The sequence below is a fragment of the Peromyscus maniculatus genome, chromosome 14 (genome assembly GCF_049852395.1).
Source record: "Peromyscus maniculatus bairdii isolate BWxNUB_F1_BW_parent chromosome 14, HU_Pman_BW_mat_3.1, whole genome shotgun sequence".
Taxonomy (NCBI): domain Eukaryota; kingdom Metazoa; phylum Chordata; class Mammalia; order Rodentia; family Cricetidae; genus Peromyscus; species Peromyscus maniculatus.
This window is the reverse complement of record NC_134865.1, coordinates 73,093,658-73,118,112: the sequence shown is the minus strand read 5'-3', so window position 1 is coordinate 73,118,112 and position 24,455 is coordinate 73,093,658. Positions and strand designations below refer to the sequence as shown.

General features: G+C 36.7%; 2 protein-coding genes and 1 pseudogene across 6 annotated transcripts in view; 2 read left to right on the top strand and 1 right to left on the bottom strand.

Annotated features, from left to right (window-relative positions):
• The window catches only part of Tc2n (tandem C2 domains, nuclear), a 45,229-nt gene extending 37,725 nt beyond the window's left edge, over nucleotides 1-7,504 (top strand). For 2 of the 5 annotated variants that reach the window (XM_042261064.2, XM_042261063.2), the window contains exons 12-13: nucleotides 4,080-4,279; nucleotides 6,363-7,504. In XM_042261064.2, the coding sequence (XP_042116998.1) occupies nucleotides 4,080-4,279; nucleotides 6,363-6,473 (311 nt within the window). In that variant the 3' untranslated portion in view covers nucleotides 6,474-7,504. Of the gene's footprint in view, nucleotides 1-1,227; nucleotides 3,545-4,079; nucleotides 4,280-6,362 lie in introns of those variants that run through there. The other 3 variants (XM_076551278.1, XM_076551277.1, XM_076551279.1) reach the window with 2 other exon arrangements.
• A 2,000-nt stretch (nucleotides 7,505-9,504) lies between these two features.
• Nucleotides 9,505-9,983, bottom strand: LOC121822454 (elongin-C pseudogene; annotated as a pseudogene).
• A 1,383-nt stretch (nucleotides 9,984-11,366) lies between these two features.
• Nucleotides 11,367-24,455, top strand: part of LOC102917890 (cation channel sperm-associated auxiliary subunit beta-like) — a 189,370-nt gene continuing 176,281 nt past the window's right edge. Inside the window, exon 1 of the mRNA XM_076551253.1 lies at nucleotides 11,367-11,455. The gene's annotated coding sequence lies outside the window, so the exon portion shown is untranslated. The remainder of the gene's footprint in view (nucleotides 11,456-24,455) is intronic.

The following is a 24,455-nucleotide window of genomic DNA, read 5'->3' as shown; positions in this document are numbered from 1 at the left end:
TAGTATTTGCCTCTGGCCTCCACATGCATGTATACACACACCTACATATATACGATAACTTACATATACAAATAAGATATTGTCCTTTTTTGTTGTTGTTAACTTGACACAAGAGAGACTTTTCAATTAATAAAAATGCCTCCATCAGATTTGCCTGTAGTCAGTCAAGCCTGTGGGGAATTATCTTAATTTAGTGATTGATGTGGGAGGGAGAACCCAGCTTACTGTGGTAAGTACCATCCCTGGGCAGGTAGCTTTGGAGCAGTGGTCCTCAACCTTCCCAATGCTGTGACTCTAATACAGTTCCTTATGTGGTGTCCCCCACCATAAAATTATTTTTGTTGTGACTTCATAATTGTAATTTTACTACTGTTATGAATCGGAATGTAAATTTTAGTTGCTTTGGTCATGGAATTTTATCACATCAAAAGAAACTAACTAAGACAGATAACATTTTAGTGTTTCATAGCACTAAGGCTACGATCATTTGACTGATAGAGTCTACCAAACCATTGAAGAACATGTAAATTCCTATTTAACATAAGCTATTCTGAAGCATGCAAAAATAACTCTATGATGTTAGTGTACTTTTGATATTAAAATAGAATGAATAGCCCATAAAAAGTAACTATAAATTAATATCACTTATATAGCTAGATGGAGAATTATAATTAAAAGTAGACAAATAAAATCCAAGTTACAAAAGTAAGTCATTAAGATTACATCTAGTTAATTCTTTTTTATTAATTAATTGATTCATTAATTTTTCCCAGCCTGATCAGTTTCCCCTTCCTCCCTCCTCTCCTTCCAGACCCTCTCCCAATCTTCCCTCTTTCCCCCCATACCTTCCTCTTCCTCTTCAGAAAAGGGCAGGCCTCTCATGTATACCACCAGCTAGCCATGGCATATATCAAGTTGTGGTATGACTAGGCATCTCCACTCCTATTAAGGCTGGATGAGGCAACCCAGTAGGAGGAAGGGGTCCCAAAAGCAGGTAACAGAGTCAGAGACAGCTCCTGCTCCCACTGTTAGGAGTCCCACAAGAAGACCAAGCTACACAACTGTAATATATATGAAGAGGGCCTAGATCAGTCCCCTGTAAGCTATCTGGTTGGTGGTTCAGTCCCTTTGTGCCCTTATGTGCCCAAGTTAGTTGATTCTGTGGGTTTTCTTCTGTTATCCTTGACCCCCCTGGCTCCCATAATCCTTCCTCTCCCTCTTCCACAGGATTCCCCAAGATCTGCCTAATGTTTGGCTGTGGGTCTCTGCATCTGTTTCCATTAGTTGCTGGGTGAATCCTCTCTGATGACAATTGGGCTGGGCAATGATCTAGGAGTATAGTGGAGTATCATAAAGAATCATTTCATTGACTTTTTATTCCCCAGTCATATTTAGTTCTATCCCAGAACTCTGGGCTATGTGGACTCTGGATCTTGGCCCCCCAGTCAGTGTCAGGGATGGCTCCCTCTCATAATTCTATGAAACAGAAACAATAGTGGAAGTCTATGCAGATGTAATATATAAATGGATGGCTTCACTTAAGCAAAACTACTACTTAGGATTGTTAATGATTGCCATTTTATAATTTAGTAGATCTCATTCCTCATCCTGTGGCTCTTCCTTTCTGGCAGTTCCCTCTTGCCTTTCTTACTGCCTTTTAGACTCAGTTATATTAACTGACTCCTCACAGTAGCCAGACAATACTTGCTGCTTAAGCTGTAGTCATTTTGTATTGTTGCAGTCTTGAGGCTCCCAATCAACCCAAGCAGATACAAGGCAAGATTTAATGCATCACAGCACAAAAGAAGGGGATAAGGAGGAGGATGATCAGTCAGGGATGCAGAACAGACTCAGGAGCTGAATTGTGACTCCAAATGTCAGTTGAAGCAAAATTTAAGCACAAAAATTACAAATATTTGTTGTCAAGTTATAGTTACAGTTTTCACCAATCAGGATTTAGAGATTAGGGACTTCCTCGAATGTTCATTCCATCATTAATCTACAATGCAAGTCTGTAGCAGGAATCTTAAAGAGTCTTATTAATAAAATCAAACCTGAGGCCAATTATTGGGGTGAAATGCTGGATGGTCGGAGAGACATAACAAGCCATAGCTACCTCACCTCGCTGGATCCTCAGCTGGTCTTGTCTCCTCAGACTGGAGGCCTCTGAGTTCTCATCCAGAATGGGTCTCAGCTGAATTGCTGCTCAAAAGCCTGAATGCTTAACCAGCCAAATGCTTAACCAGCCAAATGCTTCTAGTTTCTAGTCCCCATGCCTTATATACCTTTCTGCTTTCTACCATCACTCCCTGGGATTAAAGGCGTGATGAGTCATCATGCCTGTCTGTATTCTTGAACACACGGATTTCTGCCTCTGGAATGCTAGGATTAAAGGCGTGTGCTACCACTGCCTATCCTTTATGTTTAATATTGTGGCTGCTCTGTCTCTGACCCCAGATAAGTTTATTAGCATGCACAATATTTGGGGGAATACAATACCACACAAGTCTTTTAGTCCAACCTGATTAATTTGTTTTTTCTGTTGTTACGAACAGCCATAATGTTTCTAGAGAACTGAAAATGCATGATGAATATTTCTATGGTTTAAGGATGAGGTGGGCCAGTTATTAGAATTTTTCAAGCTCCCTAGGGCTTGGGAACCTGAACTTTGTTTCACTCTACAGGTAAAATGGAGTCTGAAGTCAAAATGGCCGCACTTAAGACAAGGTGCTTTTTGTCTATTCCCAACGATATCACATTGAAAACCATGTTTAGATGAAAAGATACATTACCCATAATTTTATGCAGGGCAGTTTCCAAGTTGATATTCCTGCTCCAACTTCTTTAGTACTCCTTTCTTCCTTTTGGCTTGAATAATGAAGTTTATTTTCTCAAATCTCTACAGACTAAATAGTTCAATATTAAGAGCTAGCACACAGTGGTCCAGAGGGTGCCTCGGCCGGTCTGCTCTGGTGACCAGCCTAGCAAATAACTTAGCTGTCATCATAGAGCCTTTGTCCAGTGACTGATGGAAGCAGATGCAGAGATCCACAGCCAGACACCAGGCTGAACTCCAGGAATCCAATTGATGAGAGAGAGGAGAGATACTGCAGGCGAGGGATATCGACATCATGATGGGAGGACGTGCAGAGATGACCAGCCACACTAGTGGAAGCCCTGTGGACTTGTGGCTGTGGAACCCCCATGGGACTGGACTAGACCCTCTGGATATGGAAGATGGTTATTTGGCTTGAACTGTTTGGGGGCACCCAGGCAGGGGGATGGATCGGGATCTGTCCCTGGTCTATGGGCAGGCTTCTGGAATCCGGTGCCTGTGGTGTGACTCCTTGCACAGCCTTGGTGCAGTGGGAAGGGGCTTGGACCTGCCTAGGCTCAGTGAGCTGGGCTCTGCTGACTCCCCATGGGAGACCTCAATTCGGGGGATGTGGGGATGCGGGGTGGCTTGACAAAGAGGGCTGGGGAGTGGGAGGAGGGAGGAGGGGGGAATCTGTAAATAGTATGTGGAGTGAGTAGAAAATTTCTTAAAGAAAAATGAAGAAAAAAAAAAAAGAGCCAGCACAGTTGATTTTAGAGGATCTTTACTGTTTTCTTCCTCTAAAGTTCATAATTGTTATGTTTGGTTATAGTTTATACAAACTATTTTATCATTGTTGGAAGTGCTAGATCTCAGATTTACTTAAGGATATTTACTTGTTTTATTCTAGTGCACATATATTCTGGCATCACAAGCAAAGAAATTTACCTATAACATCGAGAAATTAGTACCTCTAGCTGTCCAGAGAATTGACACCTTTTTCGGTGTAATTCATTTCAATGTGTTTTCCTTTGCTGATGACTGTTATTTTGGTTGATGTCATTCAGACTAGAGAAATATTAAGTTTATTCGAGGCCACAGTAGTTATTTGTAAACTGTGGTAAACTTTCTGTGTGTTCTTTTGTCAAACAATAGCCCAGAAGACATTTAAAGTTGATTATTTATATTTTTATAACCTATATAGATAAAAATCATTATGTGGTATTTCACATAAAATTTATAAACTATAGTTTCTGTTTCCTAGGTTTTTTTGTGAAGGTGGGGATGTTTAGCTCAGGAGAGCTGATTTATAAAAAGAAGACACGCTTATTGAAGGCATCCAGTGGAAGAGTAAAATGGGGAGAAACTATGATTTTTCCACTTACACAGACTGAAAAAGAAATTCTTTTCCTCATTAAACTTTACAGTCGAAGTTCTGTAAGAAGAAAACATTTTGTAGGCCAGGTTAGTATGTGTTACCCTGAATTTCTTCATGGTATATTGCTGTGTGTTACTATGTAGTTAACTAGCAAAGGAAAAAAGATAAAATTAATAATGAATACAGGAAGATTCTTCAAACTTCTGAATTATAATTCATTGTTGCCTCAGAATGAAATTTTGTCAGATGTTTTGCTTTAATAAGATAGATAACATTTCTAAGCAACCAGGCTTCTTTTTTAAGCCTTCTGAACTTTCAACTTTAAAATATAAAATCAGTAAAAGAGGGAACCCTAAATATGTGTAGGTGGAGTTTTTCATCAGGACCTCAGTCAGCTCTGTTCTGCCAGCTGCTTCCCAAATAATCACTCAGAGACTATTTATTAATTATGAATGCTTAGCTGATAGCTTAGGCTTGTTTTTTTTTATCTAGCTCTCATAGCTTAAATTAACCAATTTATATTAATCTATATGCTGCCATGTGGTTTTGGCTTGTTCTCTCATCTTGTATACATCCTGCTCCCTCTGCATCCAACTGATGACTCCTCTGACTCTGCCCTTCTCAGTGTCCTTAGTCTGGTTTTCTGATCTAACTTTATCCTGTCCAGCTATTGGCCAGTCAGCTTGTTTATTAAACCAATCACAGTGTAATTTACTCAGTGTACAGAGGATTATCCACAGTAGATATATAAATCAAACTTAAAACTTTGGGTATCACATTTATTTTATTCTGTTTCATCTTTAATTTTATATTTAAATGGGCCTTTTATGTATTTTATTAACATAATTGTGATAGATTTGAATTTCTAGAAAATATCAAATTTTAACAATGTTTGTGATATTATTTAGATAGCCAGTTCTGCTGTCTGGATTAATTAAAATTTCTGAGTAATTTGTATAGGGCTATATAACAATTGCTTATCAATCATAAATTTTTTTACATCTTTTTTATTCTGATTTGTGGCAGATGTTAGTTATTTTTTTTATCTTAATTACAACTGTTTGTGTCACATTTAAATCTTGAAGTCTTTAACTGATGTTAAAGTTTTCTCTTGACAAAAAGCTGCTAGTAACAGTCTATGTGAGATCTTCAGATTGTGTATAGGAATTTTCAAAAACTGGTATCACCTCTCATTTCATATAATTAGACTGCTGATTTAAAATGTTGCAGTTTTCTGTATTCTTATTTGGAAAGGAGTTTGAGTTAAAGAATTAATGTAAATTTAATTTGAGAGATGATTTATAGGATAATAAATCTGGAAAGCTTCTTTGGTGGCCTCAGGTGTCAGTCACCATGAGGGAATCATATGTGGGTTCAAGTGGTCCCACTTTGTCAATCCAGAAACTCTAATGTTGTCTGTGTTATGTATTGGGGTCTGTGTAAGATGTTGTTTGGAGGAAAGGTTTTTTTTTAGACCAAGGTAAGAAAAAGAATTGAAAACCAAATCTTTTAGAAGAATTAGAAACTGGATCTCAAGTAAGTTAAATCTAAGGTTATACCATTTGTTAATGTTACAGCCAAAACTAAGATTCAATTTTTTTAATTGTCTGTTTACATTGTCTCCATGTTATATACTCATTTTGATGTCTTGTATTTGCACAGTACTACAATTTCCCCAAGATCATTCACATGTATTATCTATAGTTATATAAAAATAGATATAATGAAATTATTATGGATTAAGAATGACTATTAGATTTCAATTAAGATTATAGTTTCATGTAATGTAAAAGTGTGCTTAAGTACACATTCCTAAGTTAAAATCATTGTTTGTCTTAATTTAGAAATCATGGAAAAATGTTTTTGAATAATAAGGATTAATTTTAGTTGAGCTCCTAGATTGATTGAACAAGAAAGAATACTCACAAGTGATGTTTTAAATAATATTTTATTTTTACATTTTTAATTCTAAAATTGAATTGGATCACATAATCCAGAATGATTCAACAGGTTAAATATTTTAACATTTAAGGATCAAATCACCAAACAACTTTTGAAAAAATTGGAATGATATTTATTTAAAAATATATTATTCAAACTTGTCCATATCTTTTAACAATAAGAGTAATTCCTTAAACTCAGTTGAATGATTGTTCTGTTCCTTTACAGCTCTGGATAAGTGAAGACAGTAATAATGTTGAAGCAGTGAACCAATGGAAAGAGACAATTACAAATCCAGAAAAGGTTGTTATCAAGTGGCACAAGTTAATTCCATCTTGAAGACTTCAGGCATTAATTTAGTGAAGAAACAACTTGACAGTCTTTTAGAAGAAACATAATTTCAGTTTTCTAAAGATTGTAATACATTCTATTAGGTATACAAAATGAATGAAACGTTTTAAAATGGTGCCAAAACAGATGATAAGATAAAATGTACTTTATTAGGCCAACTAAATAGATTTTAGAATCTATGAAAATAGCAATCCTAGATAGGTTTTTCTGTATTGGTTTTGATTTTGTTTTATTTTGTTTTTGTGCTTTGTAAACTTTAATTTTAAATACTGAAAACTTACTTTTCAAGTAAATAAATCCAAGTCTTTTGAGGCTCTAAAGTAAACATAGAAAAAATAAGAAACAATTGAACAAGCAACTGCTTGCAATTCTTCAGCATTTCACAGGGTACATTTAACAGACCAGAATCTTCTTAGTAGCAAGGATTGCAGTACTATCCACATGGCCGTAATCCTTTCATTATCTTGTGCTATTGGACTTCATTACCTAGCATACCAATCCCTGTTTGTATTATTAGGCATTTACAAGAATTTACCACTTTTCCAGTGCTAGGAATAATTGATTAGATCTTGATTACACTGTTCATATCTTCATATGTATTTTTTTTTAGAGCAAAAATGAATTAGAACCATTTCTACTGATTTTTCTTTTTTTGTATTTGAGGAAAGTTGGTACCCCATGCTTACAATTTCTTATCTATAAGTCATTTCATGACCATCTTATAGGCTGCTTATCTCCAGAATTAGAGAATTATTACCATTTTTCCAAGAATAAATGAGGCTTGGAGCTACTAGGATGGCTCAGTGGATAAAGGAGCTTGTCATCACACCTGAGTTTCATTCCTAGAACTCAGCATGAATGGAAGACGAGAACTGATTCCTTTAATTTGTTCTCTGAAATCCACATATATATCATGGCGCGCGCACACGCACACACACACATACACACACACACACACACACACACACACACACACACTAAACGTGTTTAAAAAAATAAATAAAGTTTATTTGAAAGCCAAAATATATAATTTTGCTATCTTCATCATTCTTATCCTTTATTTTCTTTGGAGTTAAATAACATTTTATATTCAGGCCAACTTAATTTAATGATCTTAAATAGTAAATTCAGTATTTTGATCATTAGTTCTTTGTTTTAGTTTTTTATGTAAGTTACTTGTTATGTAATCTACAATGTTAAAGTATTTTCCCATTTTTAATAGCCATACTTGGTAGCAATGTATAGAATGTAATATTTTTCTACTGCAGGTTTTTTCGGGTATGTATTAGAATTTAGCATATGGAGATTATTTCTGCTTGGATGGCTATAAGAGTTGCGGCTAAGACAAAACAATTTTTAGGAAGGTGTAACAGTTTCTAACCTTACAAATAATGATTTTATTTTTGCCAATAAGTAAATAATGAGATCTATATTCCCGATCATCCTCTCTCTCTCCCTCTAACTGCCTGCCTCCTTCTCTCTCTCTTTCTTTCTTTGTTCCACACATTTTAGGCTAGAGGATACTTTGTTATAATGTAGGAATAACCTTTTTATTTCTGTTCTTTATAGTCTAGACATTTAATTAGAATCTAAATTGAGCTGTTATCTAGGTATCTTCTCAATATATATATATATATATATATATATATATATATATATATATTGCATTCCCTTTGCTTTTATTGCCTAGATTTTTATGGTACCAGTGGTATTAACCACAATTCTTCACCACTGTGAATTTTGAAATAATATTTCTAGACTTATGAGAAATGGAGTGTTGGTCAGTACTCTCATGGTCCTTTAGGAGAAACCATCCTTTGTGATAGTGATAGTATTTTGAACATTGAGACTTAAACTTTCTTTTAGTTTAGTTTGTTTGTTTAATAGATTTTACTTTTTAAAGTAGGAACAGAAATTTCCTACATGTAATCTTCCATTGTCAGCATAGGCACAGCCTTCTGCACTATCAACATTCTACACTCAAATATGACGTGTCAGAATTGATCAACCTACATTGACATATCACAGGCTTTGCTATTTTTAAAAACTAGAATTTTACTTTCACCATTTTCTGTGTTTGCTACTTTTAATTCCTAAATTTAATACATGTCATTTATTTAATTCAATTTTAATGATTAATTTTTAATTTTTCAAGCATATATATAACATGTAATTTGAGGTAAAGATATACTTTCTTGGTTTTCCAGACTCCGAGGTAGCCAAGATAAATTAATAAAAAAAAATTTCATTTAAAAGAATTTTCAGGTAAGAAAGTATTGATAGGTGAAGATTTCTAATGTTTTCATCAGTCTTCCTTAAGCATTTTTCAGCTGAAGATGTACTGAATGTAAACATGTATGTTTATTGTGTCCTTGAAATTTTTATGTGAAAATGTAGATGCAAGAACTCTTTTATTAATAGGCACTCTTGGTGAGAAAAACAATTAGGAACCAATAATAAAAACTGAAATACTATTCAAAAATCATTTTCTTTTGTATTTGTTTAGGCTATTCTTGACCTTTACTTGTTGTAACAACAACAACAACAACAACAACAACAACAAAAAAGGAACCAAAATAATGCTGGGAAGCAAATGGAAACCAAGGAAACATCATAACAGGGGGATATTAGTCATTTATAAATTATATCACTTATAAAATATATTTATAAACTCTCAGATAACACAAAAAGTTACAGCCCATGTCTGAATATAGCATCACTATTTGGCATTCATTTAGTTTTGCATGATGCTATTCTCTTTACAATGGTTCTTTTCTTTCTTTTTTCTTCTTCTTTTAGTGAATTGGCAAACTTGTTTACTTCCCAGCTTGTTCAAATTTCCTTAATTTGGTATAACAAACACATTCAAATATAAACTTTGATTTTTATGTAGAACCGAAGTAATTGGTTCTGCAATTAACTTGCTCAATTGCATACAAACAACATGCTCTATATAAAAAAAAAAACTTGCTGACTAAATTATATATTAAACAGTCTAACAGTTTATTATGATTTCTATTTAACAATCTAGGAAGTTTGAAGCCATCAGCAGTTCCAGTGGCAATTTCAGATGCAGTTGGGAATTCAGGAATCTTGATGGAGCTGTTAGTGTAGCAGACCTTGTAGGTAAAATATATGCATCTTTCAATAGCACATGTGAAGGACTTTCTCTAAAATTGACCTCATTGGTTTCATTCTCAGCAAACTGACCTGGTCCACTCAACATGGCCTTTATTTTTTGTGATATTAGTGCATGTTCTATTTTTACAATAAATTTATTACCACCTGAAGGTATTAATTTGATATACATGGCATTAAGGCCTTCACAGCCACAGTAGGTTTTCTTCTCCATCCATTATGCTATTATAAAATGTTATTATATTATTATAAAATATTACTCTGATCCCATAGGAACTTTGTTAGTTTCTCATATACATTCTGAGGCATTGGAAGGAATAAATTCTGCCAGATTACAGCTGCTTTCTGCAACAGGAGGGAGATTAGTCAACAATGTCTTTATAAAATCTTAGATAACAAAGAAAGTTACAGCTTATGTCAAAACATTATTTGGCATTCATTTAATTTTGCATAATTTTTAAAGCAGGAATCATAAAAATGACTCAAGTGTATTAATGTCAACTCTTACCAGACTGTTGAGAAGAAACCATTGGGATTTCTGAACATATGTAATTGTGGTCTAAAAGTAAACTAACCTGAAGTTTTCTTTGAATATAGTTTTGCAAATTTCTTTGATACTAATAAACTCATCAGCCAGTTAGAATTCATTTTCCAACAAAAATTTTCATTGTTTATATGTTCAAATATTTGCACATGTATGAAAGATTTCAGAAACTTGGAATAAATTAAAACTTCTTATCATGGTAATAATGGATATTTCAGATGCCTCGTTTTTCTTTTTATTTATTTAACTATCATTTATTTATTTAATTAAATTTTTTTTCCTTTTACATACCAACCCCTGTTCCCTCTCCCTCCCCTTCTCCCGTTCCCTCCCACCTCCCCACATCTCACCTCCATCCCCTCATAGAGAGTAAGGCTTCCCTTTGATAGTCAACATAGGCTGGCACACCAAGTTGGGGCTGGACCTAGTCCCTTCCCCTGTATCAAGGCTGAGTAAGGCATTACACCGTAGGGAATGGGTTCTAAAAAGTCAGTTCATGTACCCTCGATAAGTCCTGGTCCCATTGCCAGGGGACCTACAAACACATCAAGCCATGCAACAGTCACCCACATTCAGAGGGCCTATTTAGGTTCCCTGTAGGCTCCCCAGCTGTCAGTCCACAGTCCATGAGCTCCTACTATCTTAAGTCAGCCATCTCTGTGGTTTTTCCCATCATGATCCTGATCCCCCTTGCTCCTATAATCCTTCCTCTCTCTCTTCAACTGAACTCCAGCATTTTGCAAATGCCTCTTTTTTTTTTTTTAATGTTTGGAAATATACTGAGTGTTTCTCCAGCGCATATGAAAGAAAATGTGAATAAAATATACATGTCTGTGATGGCTACAATGATGCTTTTCTAATTGTCTCTTCAGAATATGTCTTCTTCAGAACCTGTCTTATTCAGAAAAAATTTCAAATGCTTCCAGTTTTAGATGAAACACTGAATTAAAAGAATTTTGAACTATGAATTATCCTGTCTATTTAAAATATAGGTTTATGATTTTAAAGCTATTAAAATAATTATTATGGTTCTCCAAAACTAGATTTTATTTTATTATAGACGAAAGTGAATGCTGTCTAGTTTTGGTGATTTCCTAGTAAATTTTTTTCTTGGCCATCATTTTTAATATTGTCATCTATTAAAAAATCTGATCTTTAAAACAAATGGTAATAGTATTTCCATTAAATCAATAGGACTTTTGTAAAGGCATTAGATAATCTGGAACGAAGTTTCTTCATGCTTTCTTAGACGGTAAAGAGATAACTAATCCATGCTACATCAAATAAGGTATTCTTTTAAATGGTATTGATAATAATTCAGTATTGCTTTTAATATTCTCATGTCATGGGATTTTAAGGTCATCATTCTTTAGTTTTTGAGGCTGGAAGATGATTTTTTTTTTAAATCTACTTCTTATGATATAGTGATTTTTTCAGCAAAAGTAAGTTTAATTGATTGTAGTGCTAAGTTGGCCTTCAGTTTAATTTCTTGGTCTTTCAACTGCCTTGATTATATAATGTATGAACTTTTGATCATGAAGTGACAAAAATTGTAAATGAGTCACCATATATACTTAGATATAATAAGCCATCATTGTTTATACTGAGATTTTGTATTTTATTTGTGAAATAAAACCATAGAAATCAGAGTTATAATAAAAAGATTAGAGGTATGAATAAAATGCTCTGGAGTGTCTAATAAAGGAAGAATTAAATGCAAATGAAGGAAATAGGAAAGGCTTGGTTGATCCCTTGTCTGATACATGCATATGCAATCAATGTGGTAGCACTAATCATCATTACTGACTTGCCCATGTGAAAATCTTGATTTCTTTTGTCAGCTGACTCACTGAAAAGCAATTATACTTCTACTTGTTTCAATCTTTAACATACCTCCCCTTTTATTACTTAATATGTCTTATTTCCAGATTGTGAAGGAAACATGATTGGATTCCTTCAACTACCTACTTCCATATCTACAAGTTTATTTTTGCCTCTATCCATTCTTTCTACCTCATGTTGGAATTCTAGACATTATAAATTCTGAATCCATTCCTCTTAGCCCTTTCTAGGCTCACATTTTATTTATTAGACCCAGGTTTCCCCATTTGATGTCGCTCTCCTACTGGATTCCATGAACTATATAGGCATAATTTTGTAGTTTAGGTTTCAGTATGGACAAAGGAATCTATGTAAATTGCAGAGGAAGGAATATCCAAATTCTTATGTTGAAAATCCAACCCCTATAAGATGCGTGGTATGGGAAGTGGTCCTTTGGGAGGTGCTTAGGTATTTAGAATGGAGCCCTCATGGATGGGATTCGTATTCTTTTTTTTTTTTTTTTTTTTTTTGGTTTTTCAAGACAGGGTTTCTCTGTGTAGTTTTTCGCCTTTCCTGGAACTCACTTGGCAGCCCAGGCTGGCCTCGAACTCACAGAGATCCGCCTACCTCTGCCTCCCGAGTGCTGGGATTAAAGGCGTGCACCACCACCGCCCGGCGGGATTAGTATTCTTTTAAAAGAGAGCCACAAGTGATTGATCTCTTGCCCTTCCTGCCACGGGACATTATGTAAGAATATGGCTGAGGCAGCATGCCTTTACCAGAAACCAATTTGGCAGTACCTTGGTATCAGGTTTCTTAGCCTTCAAAACTGTTTGTAAGCTACATGGTTGTTATAGAACACAGTCTTCCAACCAGAACAAGCCACAGTCTTCCTCAGATCAGCTATGTCTACTTTTGAGTGAGCATCATGTTTGGATCTGTTGACTGTTGACATTTCTTGAGGGGAGGGGTGTATGTGATGGGTCATTGGGCCCCTCATCTGAGATTCCAGGTCCTCCTGTCAGCCATTTGTACAATTCTGAGCTAGTGGCATGGAGTGGCAGTAGAAATGCTAAGTATATAGGCTGGAGAAGGTTAACTGGGGCTCCATCCTTGTGGTTATGGGGAAATTATCATATGTGCTACATGAAAACTTTCCAGTCCAGCAGCCTTGGGGCCACCTGTATACCTATAAGCAACCATGAGCATGCTCTGTAGGTGAGCCCAATAAATCCATTGGTTCCCTGGGTTGAACTTTGATGGATTTTAGTTTGTCGTTGAGAACATATAAATCACACACACACACACACACACACACACACACACACACACACACACACCTATCCCTAGGGATGGAATTCTACCAACACCATTTATTTTGTTATATCAGCTCAATAGACTAGGAGAAACATTTCATAAAACAGCAAAGAATGCAGTATGCTTCTCAAAAGTGTGTTCTCTCAGGTTCCCAAAATCCCCTAAGGCACTCTTTATGAGTCTTTATGAGTGACTCTATAAGTAGGGAGAATCTTCACTCATATTGGAGTTCTTTTATCCATTCTCACAAGAATTTCTGTTCTTTCCTTATTTTCCTCCCACCTGATTCTTTTTTTTAAAAGAAAATTTCTATTCTATTTACATACTAACTACAGATCCCTTCCCCTCCCTCCTTCCACACCCAGCCTTCACCCTCATCCCCATCCCCATTCACACCTCCTCCAAGGCAAGGCCTCCTGTGGGGAGTCAGCAAAGACTGATACACTCAGTTGAGGCAGGTCCAAACCCTCCCACCCCCTGCACCAAGGCTGTGCAAATTGTCCCACCATAGGCAGCAGGCTCCAAAAAGCCTGTTCATGTCCTAGGGGTGGGTCCTGATCCCACTCCCAGGGGTCCCCTTAAGCAGATCAAGCTACATAACTGCCTCACCTATGCAGAGGGTCTAGACCAGTCCCATGGAGGCTCCACAGCTATTGGTCCACAGTTCATGAGTTCCCACTAGTTTGGTTTGGTTATCTCTGTATGTTTCCCCATCATGATCTTGATGCCCCTTGCTCATAGAATCCCTCTTCTCTCACTTGGACTGGACTCCTGGAGCTCCGCCTGGTACTTGGCTGCAGATTTCTGCATCTACTTCCATCAGTTACTAGAAGGCTCTATGATGACAGGGTATTCACCAATCTGATTACTCAGTCTTAAGTGGATACTAGATGTAAAGCAAAAGATAACCAGACTACAACCCAAAGCTCCAGAGAGGCTAGCTAAGGAGAATCCCAAGGGTGATGCATGGGTTGCCCTGGGAAGGGGAAATGGATGAGATCTCCATGAGTAGTCTGGGGGTGAGGGAGACAATGGAGGATAGGGAATGGGGGTGAGAACATAAGGGAACAGGATGGCCGAGCCAGAACAGGGAAAGAGTGGGAGAGCAATGAAAGAGATACCATGATAGAGGGAGACACCATGGGGATAGGGAGAAACTGGGTGCTAGGGAAGTTCCCAGAAATCCACAAGGATGACCCCACCTTAGACTATTAGCTATAGCAGAGAGGGTGCCTGAACTAGTTCACCTGATTATTTCTAAACACACACCTTGTTTGCTTACCGGACAAGTATGTTAATACCAGTAGAAAACAATTTTAACAAATACCTGAGTCATTTATGTGTCAATTCTGATAATTTATGTGTAATTAATTATTTAACAAGAGGTTAGTTTCTCAGCATGACAGCTGTTAGGTCATTTATGTTTCACATCTTTCTATTATGTGAATAGAATAACATGGTCTATGTCCCTTAACTTTTTTTCTTTTAAGATCTCCAACCATGTTGTTAAGTTCTGCCTTGCCTAGTTTCTTCTTCACAGATAACTTCAAGCTGCTCTGTCCTCAGCCTGTTTTTAAGCAATGGCAGTGCTGTTGCCTTACTATTCTGCTGGTATTTGTTTGTTTGTTTTTTGAGACAGGGTTTCATTTCACTATGTAGCCCTGACTGGCTTTGAATTCTTTATGTAGACAAGGCTGGACTTTACAGAGATCCCTCTGTCTTGCCTCCTGAGTGCTAGGATTGACATGCACCAATGACCAAGCCCATCTTCTGCTGGTCTTACCAAATGCCTCTCAACATTTTTTTCCCTCACTCTGTAACCTTTCTGAACAGTAGCTATCTCCTGCTTTGAAATCATCTCTTCTCTTAGCTTGAATGCTGTTATGTTCTGCTTATTTTCTTAGCACCTTTCTAGCCCTTCCTTTTCCTTTCTGTTGACTCACCTTCATGTACCTGACCTTAATTTAGCTATTTCTCAGGGCTCAAACCTAATTTTTTTTTTTAAATTCTACATTGATTCAAGCAACCTCATCCATTTCCATGGATGGTTGCTTATGGACTGAAAGCTTCCAAATGTATATATTTATTCAAATCTTGTTTTCCATTTCTACTATTAGCTAATATGCACATATTTTTTTTAACACATTGTAAACTAATTCCCGCCCCCTTCTTTTTCCACAAATTTGGTATTCACTTTTCCCCATCTGAGTAAAAGATTATCATCTGTCTGGTTGGCCATCCAACTTAGGGGTCTCCTTCTGAACAGAAAAAAAAAACATTTATCTATTTTAAACACTTACAACACCAAATATGTGTTTTCCATACCAAGTATAATAATTCTCCAATTTTTTGGGCACAAATTTGCTGGCATTACCTTGAATTAATGCAGAGCCTACAGGTTAAGGCCTCAGTTTCACAAGCTGCTGGCACCCTGTCCCAGCCCCAGCCCTAGCCCCATTTTATATGCTAATCAAAGCGGTAAGGTTTCAGGTTAGCCATAATAAATGTCTTATTTGGTTTTGTGTTACAACTTGCTATAACTCTTCCTTGTAATTTTTCTTAGGATAGTTCACAGAATCCAGGGAAATATTTTATTTACATAGCAGTGTGTTATAAAGGACAAAATTTAGGAGCCATCACAGAAGAGAGATACATAAAGTATAGGCCATGATTATGGACTTTATATGTACTGTACTGGCTGATTTTATGTCAACTTGACACAGTTATCTGAGAGGAAGGACTCCCATTTGAGAAGAAATCTCCATAAGATTGGGCTGTAGGCACTAATTAATTTTCTCAATTAGTGATTGATAGGGGAGGTCCACCCTAGTCTGGTGACCCTGAGTTACATGGGGAGCAAGCCAATAAACAGTATCTCTCCTTGGCTTCTGCATCAGTTCCTGCCTCCAGGTTCCTACCCTGTTTGAGTTCCTGCCCTGACTTCCTTCAGGGATGGACTATGGATGTGGAAGCATAAGCCAAATAACCCCTCCCCCACCACACACACAACTTGCTTTTGGTCATAGTGTTTCATCATAGCAATAGTAACCCAAACCAAGACATAAACCTTCTTACACCATCTTCTTGGTACTTACTATGTTCACCAATTAAGAGTATCTCTGAAACTGTTTGGTTTATTATACAGGCCTTGATCAATTACAAGCATTGGCTATAGCTGAATGAACTCAATCTCTAGGCCCTTTTCCTTCCCCAGGAGTTACTAGGTGGTACTGAAAGTTCCAGCCTCCAGATCACATGATTGGTTTCCCAGTGATTCAGTCCCAACTCCATATTTAGGAGATTTCCAAAAGCCAACTCATTAACTTCAGGGCACATTGAGAAGGGTTTGCTGTGATTAAGAAGATGATTCGTTCACCTTAATTGTTTTGAAGCTACATCAAAAGCTAGGCTTTTAAAAAAAAGTGCAACAGGATTATTTTGTGAACTTAAGGGCTTTAAGAGTTATGTGGCACTGGCTAGGGAAAAATTAAATATGTATTATATCAGTGTTACATATTGGAACCTTTTCCTCTCATCTCTGGTATTTATTGTATTTAGAAATATACATTTTTTATTTTTTATTTTATTTTATTTTACAATACCATTCAGTTCTACATATCAGCCACGGGTTCCCCTATTCTCCCCCCTCCCACCCCCTCCCTTTACCCCCAGCCCACCCCCCATTCCCACCTCCTCCAGGGCAAATCCTCCCCCAAGGACTGCGATCAACCTGGTAGACTCAGTCCAGGCAGGTCCAGTCCCTTCCTCCCAGACTGAGCCAAGTGTCCCTGCATAAGCTCCAGGTTTCAAACAGCCAACTCATTCAATGAGCACAGGACTTGGTCCCACTGCCTAGTTGCCTCCCAAACTGATCAAGCCAATCAACTGTCTCACCTATTCAGAGGGCCTGATCCAGCTGGGGGCCCCTCAGCCTTTGGTTCATAGTTCATGTGTTTCCATTCATTTGGCTAAGAAATATACATTCTTAATAGGTCTTGAATCCACCCATTCTTCATCTCAAGTGTCTTTTCCTTATTCAGTGGCAACATTATCTTCCATTTAGGTATTGTAGTTTATCCATAATTGACCTGTTGCCTGCCTTTTGTTCCCCTCCTGTAATTTATCCCAGCAGCCAGAGGAATGCTTTTTAAATACAAATATAATTGCCATACTTTAGTTTCCATTATTCTTAGTATGAACTCCAAAATCCTTAGCAGTCTACCAAGTTTGTTTATTCTTTGGGGATCAATATAAAGGGACTTGTTTATTATGCTAGCAAATGATTGATTAGAAGGAGGAAAAGCAAAGGCACATACATTTTAATAATATTTACATAGCTGTTATTAGAAAACAGAATTTGGGTTTATAAACAACCTTTTTTTTTTTTTTTTTTTTTGGTTTTTCGAGACAGGGTTTCTCTGTGTAGCTTTGCGCCTTTCCTGAAACTTGCTTTGTAGACCAGGGTAGCCTCGAACTCACAGAGATCTGCCTGGCTCTGCCTCCCGAGTGCTGGGATTAAAGGCGTGCGCCACCTTTTTAATGAACCTAGAGGCTGAGCTTCAAGGTAGATAAAATGTGGAAATATGACTAGGATATGTTAATTATAATAGAAGGTAAGTGTTCTTTCAGTTAGTTCTGTTTACATAAACTCTTGATGTTAACTCTTTACCTCTAGTAATAGTCATTCCTTTAACTGGTAGTAATGGAGACATTATAAAGGATAATTTATGTCCTACTTTTTTTTTTCTAGGTAAGATAATGGTAGAGAACTGTATTAGTTATTTTCTGTTGCTGTGATGAAACACCATGACCAAGGCAACTTATAGAAGGATGAGTTTATTTGGACTTACAGTTCCAGGAGGATAAGACTGTTGCTATCTCAGTAGGGAAACATACATGGTGGCTGTAGCAACAAGCTGAGAGCTCATATCTTGAACTAAGCAGGATGCAGACAAAATGAACTGGGAATAGTGCATAGCTTTTAAACCTCAAAACCCACCAGTGGCATACTTCTTCCAGCAAGGGCATATCCCTTAAATTTACCAAAACAACACAATAAACTGGGGCCAAATATTCAAACATCAGAGCCTATGGGGACTGTCATTCAAACCACAAAAACTCTTCCTCTATCTATTGATTCTCAAATACCTTCAGATCAAATAATTCTTATGCCAAAGTGGCTTATTGTCAGGTTCCAAATATTATCCCTTTTAGCATGTCATGCTCTAAAGAATTATTGAATTACTTAGAATTATGAGAGGTATATTGTTTGTTTTTAATGATCAATCATGTGGCATAGAATAAACCACAGAGAAGCTTGTGAAAATGAAAAGTTATGCTTAAAGGTCCTGAGATAAGGAGGTATGCCACATAAGGAGCCTTATAGAAGGAAACAGGCTTAACCAAGCAGGTGGGGAACAGAGTTTGGAAGAGGACTGGTAGGCAAGTGCTTTTTATTGGGGAACAAAGAGTACACAAGTGAATGGTGATAGGATTTCACTCATGTTTACATAAAACTAGATCACAGAATAGCAAATAGAAGGATTTATGGCAGAGACCTGCCACAGGTAGCATGTCATTGCCTGTGCAGAGTATTCATACACTGGGAGTATAGGGATTTGAGGCACCAGGAAAATAGAAAATTTCAAACATTTACAATAGCCCTGCATAATCTAGCTCTGCTTTCTGTTCTCATTCCATTATAAACTACCCACTTCCTCAGTTTTCAGTGCTTGGAACACAGTCCAGATCTAGATTGAGATCTTATTAGTGCTTGTTTCATCTATGTGGAATATTTTTCCTCTTCACTCTTCCCTTTGCTTGATTGCCCCCATTTCCTCTTTCTCAGTAGCCCACTTAAGTCTGTCCCTCAAAAAAATCATTTTTTTTACTTTCAAGTAATACTTGGTTCTGTTTTAATATGTTTTATTGTTTTTCTCTATTACAATTGTGGCTTGAGTGAGAAATGGTCCCCAGTAGGCTCATGTATTTGAATATTTGGTCCTCAGTTAGTGGTGCTATTTGAGGAGGTTATGGAACATTTAGGAGGTGTAACCTTGCTGGAGGAAGTGCATCTTTGGGGGAAGGCTTGGAGGATTTATAATCTTGCCTCACTTCCTCTTCTTTCTCTCTGTGTGTAAAATATGATAATCAGCTTCCTGTTCCTGTTGGCATGCCAATAACATACCTTCCTTGCCAATATGGTCTCTAGCCCTCTGGAATTTTAAGCCAAAATAAACTCTTCCATAGATTGATTTTAGTCATGGTATTTTGTCATTGCAACAGAAAAGTACTAATACCAATATTTAATTGCAAAACTTTAATGTCTCTCCTGCATTTCTATGAAAGTAGAGAATTCTTTGCTGTACTCTAAGCCTAGCACAGTACCTGGTCATAAGAGGTACATAGTCAATATTTATTTACTGATTTAACTGATAGGTAGTGTTTGGGATGTTGGGGCTATAACAGTGAACAAACAGAAAAAAAATGAACAAATATAATGAGTCAGATTTTATGAGTGAAAAAGCCAGTATCTTGAGAGAGATAATGCTAAATTATGTATCATTATTACATCTACTTTAAAATTTTTATTGAAGTATTCTTAATTATAGAAAGGAGAACGACTGCTGGGCAGTGGTGGCGCACGCCTTTAATCCCAGCACTCGGGAGGCAGAGGCAGGCGGATTTCTGTGAGTTGGAGGCCAGTCTGGTCTACAGAGCGAGATCCAGGAATGGTGCAAAACTACACAGAGAAACCCTGTCTCAAAAAAACCAAAAAAAAAAAAAAAAAAAAAACAGAAAAGAAAAAAAAAAAAAGAAAGGTGAAAGGTGATTGCTTCGTATTTTACTTCAAATTATCAAGACTTAAAAATCTTGAAATTCTAGATTGCTGAGATAGCCATAAAATTTTACCTTATTATTATTTGGTAGAAGCTTCATAGTTATCATTTTCAAGAATAAAACCTTGTTAATTTATTTAAAATACATTTTGCAAGGAATGAGTTAAATTTCATTTCTGTACAAAATAGAATGAATACTTAGATTCGAGTCCAGTGTAAAAAACTTTAATATGTAAATGGCCTATTTAAGTAGAAGGAAACTTAGTAAACAAATGGTTGTTATTTATTGGTCTCAACAGAGTTCAGAAGATTTCTATAGGAAAGAGGGTGAATAGGATAGTAATATGATAGTTCAGTTCCTGGTGAAACAGAATGAGCATTTTGGAGTTCATTGGATTTAGCTACGAGACTGTAAGAAAAGCAAAGCATGACCATGCAGGTCTCACTACTAAGGACAATCTTTTCTTATCTAGGACAACTGATTAAGTCAGAGGTAACCAAGGTGGGAAGAACTGAGTAATGTCTTACCTCATAATGAAAGAAAACTTTTCAGATAAAACTGGCCAGAAAGAGACTTGTAAAATGAAGAAAAGCTATTGAGAAAGAGTTAAGGATGGGGCTGGGCAGTGGTGGCTCACGCCTTTAATCCCAGCACTTGGGAGGCAGAGCCAGGCGGATCTCTGTAAATTCAAGGCCAGCCTGGGCTGCCAAGTGAGTTCCAGGAAAGGCACAAAGCTACACAGAGAAACTCTGTCTCGAAAAATCAAAAAAAAAAAAAAAAAAAAAAAAAAAAAACAGTTAAGGATGGAAAAGTAGGAAGACAAAAGTACATTTGTGCAGTGAACTTATGTGCTTATTACTATATAAATTTATATAACACATATTAGATTATGAAACTCATAATTCAAAAATTCTTCACAGAAATGCTAATCTTCATTTGTTTAATTTTTTTTTTAAATTTAGGACAATTTTAATTTTGAACTCAAGAATTTATTAGGTAATAGGATATTCTGAAGTAATAGAAAAATATTCACAGAAAATACTGTAGAAGACAATTGAGTTTTTCCATGTAACCATGGAAGTTTACATTCAGCTGATACTGTAAATGAGACAAAAAATGTGAACAATATCAAAGTATAACAGTTTTACAGAATAAAAACTTGTTGGAAGGCTCTAATTTATTATACTTTGTAAACAGTCGGATATAACAGATGTTCAGGTTGTGTCAAAAATAATTTTAGGTGAAAAATTAAAGATAATCTTGCTTTCCGTAATTGCACTTTGGTTAGACCCCTTTTGGACTTCAAGGTAGCATTGTTTAATTTTTGATCTTCAAATGTTCATATCAATGATGTTATTAGGTTATTATCCAGATTTTTTCTTTTTTAAAAAATGAGTACATTTAAATACATGATTAGAAACTGGGCATGGCAGGTCATGTCTATAGTTCCAGCACCTGAGAGGCTAAGGAAGGAGGATCCAGAGTTCAAGTCCAGTTTTGGTTACATAGGAAGTTGCATGCTAGTATGGCCCACAGAGAAGGAGGTGAAGGTAGAGTTGGAGAAGGAATATGTATTTAATCCACAAAGGAAAAAAAAACATATATCAAAGGATTGAAAAGAATCATCTCAGAATTCTCTTTCCCTCCCTCCCTCCTTCCCTCCCCTTTCTCTCTTTCTCTTTCTTTCTGTTTATATTTTCTCCTCTCATATATTGTATCCTGACCACAGTTTTCCCTCCCCTCACTCCTCCCAGTCCCTCCCTCCCCAACTCCCCTCTCTCCTCTCCCCTAAGATCACTCCTCCTCCTCCTCCTCCTCCTCCTCCTCCTCCTCCTCCTCCTCCTCCTCCTCCTCTTCCTCCTTCTCAATTTCTCTTCAGAAAAGAGCAGGCTCCCCAGGGATATCAACTGAACATGGCAGAACAAGTTACAATAAGACTAGGCACATACCTTTATATCAAGGGTGGATGAGGCAACACAATAGGAGGAAAGGGGTCCCAAAAGCAGGCAGATGAGTTAGACACCCCCTACTCCCACTGTTCGGAAACAAATTGTTGTGATTGTTTTAAAAAATGCTCATTTGAAAGTCATTTTTTAAAAATCTGGATTACTTTTATATTTGGAATTTGATGGCTTTAAAAGTTGGTAGAGATGAAGTTGGTTTTATAAATATTAATTTAATGTTAGTGACCTTGAACCAAAAAGTGACCATAACCATCTTTTGATTATAGGAAATTTTCTTTAGAAGACTAAAGAAAAAATATTTTCAGTTTTCTGTTTACTTTTTGTGTGCATGGTCATACCTGGGTGTACAACACACATGCCTTTTTCTGTATAGCATTATGGAAATCATCAGTGGAAATAAACAAGAGGCACAACCTAAAAGTGAGGCCATCAGCCCAAGTTCTCTGAATTTTTTAGGGACCTCCACTTGGATAAGGAGGAATCCTAAACTTTGCTACAGAAAAAAATTTTAGAATGAGCCAGTATTAAGTAGAGTTGAAGTTTATTAAAAATAGAATGAAAACACCCAGGGAAAGTGCAGGGCACACCCAAGAGTATAGTTGTGTTTTTCAAATAAGAGTGGCTTTTTGATGTCCTAGTGGTGACTATGTAGATGTAACTAACCGTCTTATTAGATAAGAAACACAGAAACAATGTAAAAGAGAAAGCCGAGAGGTCAGAGCTCAGAGCTAAAATCTCACCCTTCCGCCTGCGGTGTCCCAGCTTCCCGAAAAGAGAGCTACTTCCTGTCTGTACGCCTTTTTTATAGTATTATTGTTCTGCCTTCTCATTGGTTATAAACCCAAACACGTGACTGCCTCATCACTGTCTGAATGTACAGCCCCCCAGGTCTTAAAGGCATATGTCTCCAATGCTGACTGTATCCCTGAACACACAGAGATCTATGGGATTAAAGGCATGTGCCACCACTGCCACACTCTGTCTATGGCTCTAATAGCTCTGACCCCCAGGCAACTTTATTTATTAACATACAATCAAAATCACATTTCAGTACAATTAGAATACCACCACATGACTATATACAGGATTTTAGAGACTTGGCATTTCCTTGCTTAATAGGATTCTAAGGGATCTTTTCTCCTTTTTTCTCCTTTTCAATAATTGCACATTATAGATTATATATATAATTATATAAACAGATCATATATAAAATATAGATCATTATAGATATATCTAGGGTTGACTTGGATGGGATTATAATCTTACCAAATAAAACCAGAACCCACTAGTGTTTCATAAGAAAGTTTGACTATGTTCTTATAGAGTAAATGAAGTTTCTAGTAACATTGCTAGAAAAATGGATGTCTTCGGGTTTCTATTGCTGTGAAGAGACACTATGACCATGTCAATCTTATAAAGGAAAATATTTAATTGGGTGCTGGCTTACAGTTCAGGGGTTTAGTCCATTGTCATCATGGTGGGAGGCATGGTTGCATGTAGGCAGACATGGTACTGGTGGAGAGGTAGCTGAGAGTTCTGCATCTGGATTGGCAGGCAGCAGGAAGAGAGAATGAAACACCAGACCTGGTTTGAACATCTGAAACCGCAAAGCCTACCCCTAGTGACACACTAGGCCATACCTATTCCTCCAACAAAGACACACCTCCTGATAGTGCCACTCCCTATGGGCTTATGGGGGTCATTTTCATTCAAACCGCTGCTTTCTTAGTTCAGAAGACAGTAACTCACAGAAACAAGAGAAGAATAAAATGTTTGGAATAATGCCTTAGTTTTTGGCTTAGATTGCATATGGTTTGAAAAAATAGGATTTGCTCATCCTGTCTAGCATTCTCCCTCTGCTATACAGATAATAAATAAAATGTTCTATGGATTTCTATTCTTGGTTCTTTCTGGAAAGATGAGTTTGAAGTTTTTCCTGATAGTTTTACATGGATCTATAAGTAAAACAATTGTTTGTCACTGTTTTTTTTTTCTTCAGTATATGTGAGGGATATCATGTACTCCATCACTAAAGTAAATAACATTGGCAACCATTTCCACTCAGGTTGTAACTTTTGAAAAAGTCCTCTAGGCTGCTCGTTTGAGAATAACTGAAATAAGTAAACCATGATAAAATGCATACCTGTGTTCAACTATATATTACAGTTTCTTTTTAGGGAGTTCACACTTTAAAATGTAATTAAGAGGGCTCAACGAGATGGCTTAGAGAGTAAAAACACTTGCCACTAAACCTGATGACCTGAGTTTGATTCCTGGGACTTACATAGTAGGAGAAGAGAACTGATTACTACAAGCTGTCCTCTGATTTCTGTATACACACCATGG